This window comes from Lepisosteus oculatus, chromosome 3 (assembly GCF_040954835.1).
Source record: "Lepisosteus oculatus isolate fLepOcu1 chromosome 3, fLepOcu1.hap2, whole genome shotgun sequence".
Taxonomy (NCBI): Eukaryota; Metazoa; Chordata; class Actinopteri; order Semionotiformes; family Lepisosteidae; genus Lepisosteus; species Lepisosteus oculatus.
Window position 1 is genome coordinate 18,309,079 of NC_090698.1, and position 8,270 is coordinate 18,317,348.

Below are 8,270 nucleotides of genomic sequence, written 5' to 3' on the forward strand. Positions count from 1 at the left end.
ATATTGGGAAGGGCAATCATGAGACAATGTCTTTGCCCACCCAAATTTCACTAATGCAAAAATGCAAAAAGTTGACTATAGTGTCAAATTAAATCACACTTCTGAGTGCCCTTTCAGTACAGATGGTATTGTGTATCACAAAAACTGACGATGCGGGATATCCAACAATGGTTGATTTCTGTAGCCTCCAATGTGCTTTTCTTGGTTCAAATGAACCTGGTATTTGGTTTATATAATAGCTGTGCTTGTTCCAGGGCAGTTTCAGAGCACAACAATGCTAGCGCCTGGTCTCTCACCTTCTTATGCAGTGCTATGTAGTCCAGCCGAACACCAGTCTCCCCAGTGAAGAAGTTGGTGCCGTTGTAGCAGTGAGTCAGCATGGCCCAACAGTAGGGAGAGTGAGGAGGGGAGTGACAGGAGTCCCCTGGGCCCCCAAGCTGCAATAAGGGACTTGCATCCTTCAGACCTTCAGAGCAGGCATCATAGTAATTGAGGAAACCTAGAGGTGAGGAAACATTAACTTGGACTATGAAATCTACTGCAATGCAACAAACTGACAGTTGCTCTTTGTGCAGGAATGCTAAAGTATAGACCAGTTAAAACAGACAGATTTCTGTCCTTTGGTTGTTTTAAAACATGAGTTGTGGATCTCAGGCTTTTATGCAAGTGTGACAGTTATTGAAAAATAACCCAAAATACCTTCACATTTCTCTGATTGGCCTAGTCTGACCAATCAGTGAGTCTGATTTTCTTAGTTACTACTGTAGGTCAAGTGGGCTGTGTCCCATGCAGAGCCCTGATAGGTCAGAAAGAAATGCATTAGCCAATGCAATGCACAGATATATGGTTATGAGAACAAATTTTCCCACAACATTTTGGCAACAAATGTGTCTTTCTCTTCTACTTTTTGTTTGTGGAAACTGTTTCTTGGAATTCCTTCCAGTGGATTTGGATCTGGTCTCATTTTAGTGTCCTAAGCTAGCTTACCTCTTAACGACAGTGGATGAAAGGGTAAGAAGTGCATCTGTGATTAACAATTAAACCCACATTTACAAAATTTGAATATTTTAAAAATACAAAAATCCTTGAAAAAAGATTTTGGTGGTAAGGACATTAAAGTGTCTACAAAACTTTTCTGTTTGGTGTTTACTTTCTCCTACCCACATTTATCAAAATTCTAAAAAATACAAAAATCCTTGAAAACAGTTTTTGGTGGCAAGGACATTAAAGTCTTTTTACCTTACTTGTAGAACTATTAAAGATACACTATAATCATGTGGAAGTGACTTTGGGATACACAAAGAAGTGTAAACATACTGTAATTTAACAAGAAAGTCCTTTACCTTGGATTGTTACAGTAACATTGTCAAAATCATGATTGTTGGGTTCATTCCATGTTTCAAAGTTCCACTTGGAAACATATCCTAAGCCATACTTATCTGCAATTAAACATGAAAACATTGTGTTACAATGACAAATATTCCAAGGCAATAAATACATAAAGACTAAGGTAAGAAAACCAATTACTGGACTGGACTGAAATGCTTTGAATGCCAAGAGTAAAGAGGGCAAACATTTTGTGTGAACTGTGCAAACCCTTTACTTCAGACGTACCAATGTACCTCTTTGCCAGAAGGGAGACCATTTTTTTCCACTCCATCAATTGCCTTTTGTCCTCAAAGTCAGTGAAGTATCCACCAGCGCTTCCCATCAACTCAAAGCCTGAAACAGACACACCTTGAAGTTAATCAACTGCCTTTGGTTAGAACTAGCTTAGAATGAAAAAGCAGTTGTTTATATTGAACAAACAGGACACAGTAGTGTTTCCGGCATTTGGGCCAAAATGGAGTTTGGCATTCCTTTTCTAGGCTTAGTTCCCACTTACAATGGAAAGCTGAAAGCCCCTGAGCAGGTGATGACTGCTGACTGTCTCAGGAGTTGCTATTGCCCTGTCTGTGGTGTCCCAAACCTGTCCGAGGTCTGAGAAAGAGGAACCAAATCAACTGATGTTACCTGGTCTCAATCCATTCTGCCACAACAGGTCAATAAGTTTATCCAGCTTGGTGAAGTTGTAATGTGGTTCTTCATTTACAACACTACAAAACACAGAACAAAAAGAAAAGTAAAAACCTGCTTCAGTTCACCCATCCTAAACTGTCATGGAAAGGTCTCAGTATTTTCAGCTGGATGAAAATAAATACAATATACAAGATTTCTTAAAATTCTACATTTTAAATGCATGGAAAAATAATTCCTTTGGAATACTGTGAAATTTATTTTATTTACAAAATGTAATAAAAGTATACATAGTAAAAATAATAATAATATTCGTACATCATAATAAAATGTACATATTACAAATGTACAATTGAAAGGATATTAACAGATGTTAATTTTACAATTACATTGCTTTTTTTCATCTCTTAATCCAATGCTAGGTTCTTGTAAATTGTCTACCAAAACCAGGAGTATTTTACCCAAAACTCTAATTGGAAATGAGTAGAGCACTTTGCGGATTTTATGCAATCTGTGTGTAGTGTTGGGGCAGCAAAGTGGCACAATGGTTAACATTGATACCTCACAGTGTTAGGGCCCTGGGTTCTATCTGCATGGAGTTTGCATGTTCTTTCTGCATGAAGTTGTCATAACACTTTAATTTGAAACATGACACAAAGAAGAGTGTCACACATGGAATACAGTATGTGGTTTAGCAAAAATATGCATTAATGCAAAGGAACTACCCCTGATTCTTCAATCACAGAAAAAAAAGGCTATGGTTATTCATAACAGCAAGCAGAAATTTCAGGCATGTCCAGTTATTCATGTCATGTGTCTGGCAAGTGCTGTGTCGTTGTATTTCTACAAGTGACTGTGCTTTTGAGGATCTTCTACAACTGATTTCCTGTTACTCCGAACACATAAAGAGCTCTTGTGTGCCGCTAAGTGCTTGTCAAATTCAATAGACTTTAATTTAATTAACTGCACAGAGATCACGGAATGAATCAGAGAGACTCTGTGTACTAGGGGAAATTAATGGCAAGCTTCTTCATTCAAAAACTAAACATGAAATGCTTAAATAAACACAAATACAATTAAACAATAATTATGTAATTTGTCTAGGACAACATGGACAGCTCAAATATAATATTCAATATTTATAGTAGTTCAGGTGGGTAGCTGCGTCAGCATGCGTAGGCTGCCTCCACACCTGAAGAAGGCTCCACGGCCGAAACGTTGTGTTTTCTTTCTTCTTTTTTTCAGCATGGAATAAACCTATTACTTGTTCCTTCAATATTTATATTCATGTAATATACATAAATATTATACTACAGGTAAGTAATAAAACCATGTAACAACAATCAACATTTAATTCATTTTAACAATGTTTTAACTATGCTTGTTAGTTTGAACAATTAACAAGTACCTTTTAAATCTTATTTGGAATCTTTTGAACAACAGTGATTTTTTAATTCAGTTACCATTGTTTCCCATTGGTTCTTGTAATAATACCAAAAGAATAAAGATGGGAAAAATTAGAATCCTAAACATTTGCACTTGGTTTTATACATCTTATGAAGTCTTTCATCTGCTGTTTTGCTCTGCTCAAAACAGTTTATCACTGAATGGCACCTGCATGACTCACTCAGACAGCTCTCGCCCAATCTAGTTTTCTTCCCACCCTTGGTGGAAATAACTGTATGTGCAGATTGAGAAGTGACTGTGTGCACAAGTGCCTCTCAGGAGTTAATGAATTGTATCCCTAGTCTTCTGAAAGTTGTGTGTAGCACTCAATGGTAACATTAACAAGAAAAAAGAAACAATTTTCACACTATGTTCAAATAATTGTGTAACTTGACAATGTTCTAGTCATCTCCACATGGTTCCATGGCACAGAAAGTCTCAGTAAACAACAGCTCTTTGAGATCCTTATGTTTTATAATTGGAATTGGGAAAGATCCTCATTGCAGTGAACTTGTTAGCTGCTTGAGTGAGTCTCATCTTTTTAATGTGGTGGGTATGCCAGTCTATGAAATGTCCTAATTTAAAAAAGAGCAAAAGAGTTGGTTAGGCCTCCCTCTGAACCAGAATTCCTAAAACTAAGTGTCACCTAGACATCAGCAGATTTCTTACCATAAAATAAAGTTTTTTGGGGAAAAAAACACAAAATATAATTTGTATTAACCAAAGATGACTTTAACAACATGCATCAAACTGAGGAAGGAAAAGTTATAGATTAAACAACATTGGCATAGATGAGGCACATGTTTTACAGGTACTAGGAATACTTATGATAAACAAACTTCCAGAGTATTCTTCCAATTGGACTTGGTCTTTCAAGATAAAAATTTGGAAATGGACTGCACAATTGCTAAAATAGCCTTCATCCGTGAAATTGGGGACAAAAATGAACCAATTAATTACAGACCAGTAAGCCTGACTTATATTTTGTGGACGGATATGGAAAATCAGAACAAAATCAGAGGATCACCTACTGTATATGGAAATAAACTATTGGGGAATAGTCAACATTTAGAAAGGCCAAAATAAGCAACAACAGTAATTGACACAAAACAAATGCTAAAAATAAACATACACATGGCAAACACTGACATCTTCTAGACAATTTTTAGAAGAAATAACAAAGGAGACAGAATGTTACAGTAGTTATACAGTACCTATACCTTACATATACTCTACCTAAAATCAGTCCAGGACAGAGCAACCAAGTATTTAGCAAAGTACTTTGCTAAATGTTGAACAATTCTAATATCTTAATGCCACTGGAATGCCTATGTAAATATTCCTTTTATACATGCATTCCTTGACATCTTATAGTTCAGCAAAAAAAACAAGGATGGATTATTGCCTTTTACCTTCTTTCATTTCTTATATGAGAAAAACATTAGCCAAAACAACAAGGAAAACAAGAAAAAACAAAGGTAACAATGTTTAACCCAATAAAGAATTTATTTGCACATGTTCTTTCTTCTTACTGACAATATGAAATAAAAAAAGTAAACATTTTTTATGTTTATGTCATTTCTAAGACTTCACAGAAACGGGATGGTACAAGAAGATACAAGAACATGAAGAAAATGTTTGATCAATTTAACAAAAGAACAACATTTTATTAATATTTATCTGCACAAATACTTTACACCAGAAGAGCAACCAACCATTTTGTCAAGTAAAAGCCCAAGCAGTACGTGACTTTGTCACTTAAACATTTACATTGAAATTCAGTCAATGGATTCTCTTTAAATTACATGGTTAATGAATATATAAAGCACTGGAAGAAATCACAGAGGTGACACTTCTGTTCAGACAGAATGCACTTGTTAAGCAGTGTATGGATCTCGCTTTACAATATGAGAAACTTACTGATTAATATTTTTACTACGAGTAATTAAATAAACCAACAGCTTAAACCTGTATGGTCATTTTTGATCTTCACTAATTTTCCATTAATTTTAAATTGTTTCCCACTGGCTCTTGCAAAAAACAAAGTTAATGAGAAAAACAAGCAACCTGAACATTTTTACTTGGTTAGAATGCTGACTTTACTATACAGTAGTTAAGTCTACCATTGATGTCCCTGCTAAAAAAAGGGTTGACATGGAATAGCACCTGCCCACCTCTCTCAGACAGCTCTTGGCCAAACAAGTTTTTATTACGTTCCTTGGTGAAAATACGTGCAGCTTGAGAGGAGATGAAGTGCACCTGTGACTCACTGCAGTTAATGAATTGTATCCCTCGTCTTCAAAAAGTTGTGTGTATAGCACTTAATGGTTAACAAAGAAAAAGAAAGATCCTTTTTTTTGTTTAACAAGTTAGGAGAACATACTATGTCCTATTAATTGTGTAACTTGTCAATGTTCTAGCCACCTCCCCATGGTTCCACAGCAAAGAGATACTCAGTAAACAACAGTTCATTAAGAGCCCTATGCATTATGAAATGAGAAATGGGGATGATTCTAATCACAGTGAACCTGTTGCTTGACTGAGGTACAGTTCCATCAGGAAATAAGGTTAATTTGGCTGTAGAATTCAGGACTTCTTCAGACACACATGCTGAGGTGAATGTAATGAAAATAATTCGTAGCACGTCCATCTCTCATCATAGAGCTGCCTCATCCTGGTAAGAGCCCAGGAAGTACAAGATTTGGCTACATCCTGGACAGGACACACAGTCAACTCAGAGATACCAATTAACTTAGCGGTTATGTCTTTGGAAAATGGGATGAAACTGGAGAAAAACATGGCAAAACTTATGCAAATGTGAGGGGAACATACAAAGCCAGAAAGCATCTCCCTCTTGAATGAAACCTAGGACCTAGAGCCGTGAGGCAGCAGGGGCAAATTTACATGGAACACTTTTCATGGAACACTTTTAAGAGGTAAATTAAAATGAATTATGAGTATGATTTGGAACAGGGTAAACCACAAGACAGCTGTTTTACCCTTATGAGCTAATGTAGTGCAGCTGTTGAGGAAAAGGCACTGTATTGTAGCTTAGTGGGGCATTTTGGTTCCTATCTGTGTTTTTTATTTAATCTTTCACCAGTCACTCACCAGTATCAATCACCTCATCACCTTCACTCAATCAACACTCTCACTTAAGAAGTGATTTAGTGCAAGTGTGATTAAGTCACTGTAGTGTATTTCCAGTGACTTAATCACACAATGATAATGATAGAATTATCAATTTTTCAACATGATACCAAAAACTTCTAATCAATATCCAAAATCCTAAAACGTGATTTTTATAAAGACATGCACACATAAAGAAATACGTTTCTTTTGATACTCAGTATATTTTAGCTCTTTATTTTGACTCTTAGCGTCTTGTGAGGCAGGATGAATACACTCCCTAGGGGAGGGAGTGTTTCCATTTTCTTCTGGTGGTACAGTAGCTCCATGCCCTTGTTTAAGTATTTGTCTTGTTTATGAACAAAGGAACACCTACAGACCATCTCTTGTGTAGTATAATCCTTGTGAGAATGTTCTGTCCAAAGCACTGCCTGGCAGCCTGCTACAAAAATATTCTTTCTCATGTATATCATACTACATTCATACATTGCATTTTGCTCATTTAATGAAGTTTTATAACCAGAGAAATCTATGGCAATAACAAGACACTTATGAGTCTAATGTATCCATTAAAAAAACAGTGACTAGTGACTACCAGCAGGATGCTGAAGATCAGATCAACTTTATATTTAACCCACCTTTGACAATGGTTTACTTACCCCAGGTTAAGAAAATACAGAAGCATTTTCATGTCTGTGAATTATCTTAAGAGAAATAATGCTATCTTTGCCTAGCTAACATTTGTCAATGTGGCTTAACTTTTAAATACTGATGGTGTCTGTTCTGTTTGATTCTTGTGATTATTTACAGAATCCTGCAGTTCCTGTACTGTGTGTTTTTTCACAAAAAAGTGCATCTGTCACTGTTAATCATCAGCATTTTCCCTGAGAGAATACAGCCTACTCCACATAAAATTAATTAGATTTAGGCATTTCATCCATTGGCACACAATGAAAATTCAACATGCTATACTGTACCAGCCCAGAGTATTACTGAGTTTTACTTTTTACACTTTATCTTGACACAAAAGTTGTAGTTTTACATAACTTCACAAGCACTGGAGTTGTCTTTAATTTGAGTATCTGAATATAACTTTGGTTACTCTGGAAATACCTGCCTACAGAAAGGATGAGCAGGTGGATGGTAAGACCACATTGAGGACAAAGAGATTTCTGTCTCTTTGGTTCATAGTGCTATTAATTATGCTATGGTCAGAAGGCAATATGTCAGCACTGCTGCTCTTAATAAATCTATTTTATTTTCTCTGAATAAATCCTTAAAGGAATCACTATCACATGCAGGTCCTATGGTAAAGTACAGATTCATCTATAAGGGTCATCCACAGCAGACCAGACAGCCCACCATTCTGCAATCTGATGACATATAATTTACTTTGTCAGCACAGGGAGGACAAAATGTAACATAAGTGTAGGTCTACTGTGGTATGCTGTCATTACAGGGCACCATAAACCTGTAATCACCAAACACTAAACTACGTTATGAAATGAGAAGATCATTAAAGAATTAATCAATAATTATTTTCTTGAACTAAAGAGTACTTAAAAGTTTTAGTACATTTTAGACAACACACAAGCATAAGAAGCTTTGGAGAAGTAATTTTGGATATCGTCTTTTTAAAATAAAACATTTTGGAGAATCGTTAACCTTTACCTTTTTAA

At 35.9% G+C, this 8,270-nt stretch overlaps 1 protein-coding gene across 1 annotated transcript in view; it reads right to left on the reverse strand.

The window, feature by feature from the left end:
- idua (alpha-L-iduronidase) overlaps positions 1-8,270 on the reverse strand; it is a 40,837-nt gene that overhangs the window by 12,581 nt on the left and 19,986 nt on the right. Inside the window, exons 3-6 of the mRNA XM_015340053.2 lie at positions 2,014-2,096; positions 1,615-1,722; positions 1,344-1,439; positions 297-499 (exon numbers count right to left, since the gene is read on the reverse strand). Of these exons, the coding sequence (XP_015195539.2) occupies positions 297-499; positions 1,344-1,439; positions 1,615-1,722; positions 2,014-2,096 (490 nt within the window). The remainder of the gene's footprint in view (positions 1-296; positions 500-1,343; positions 1,440-1,614; positions 1,723-2,013; positions 2,097-8,270) is intronic.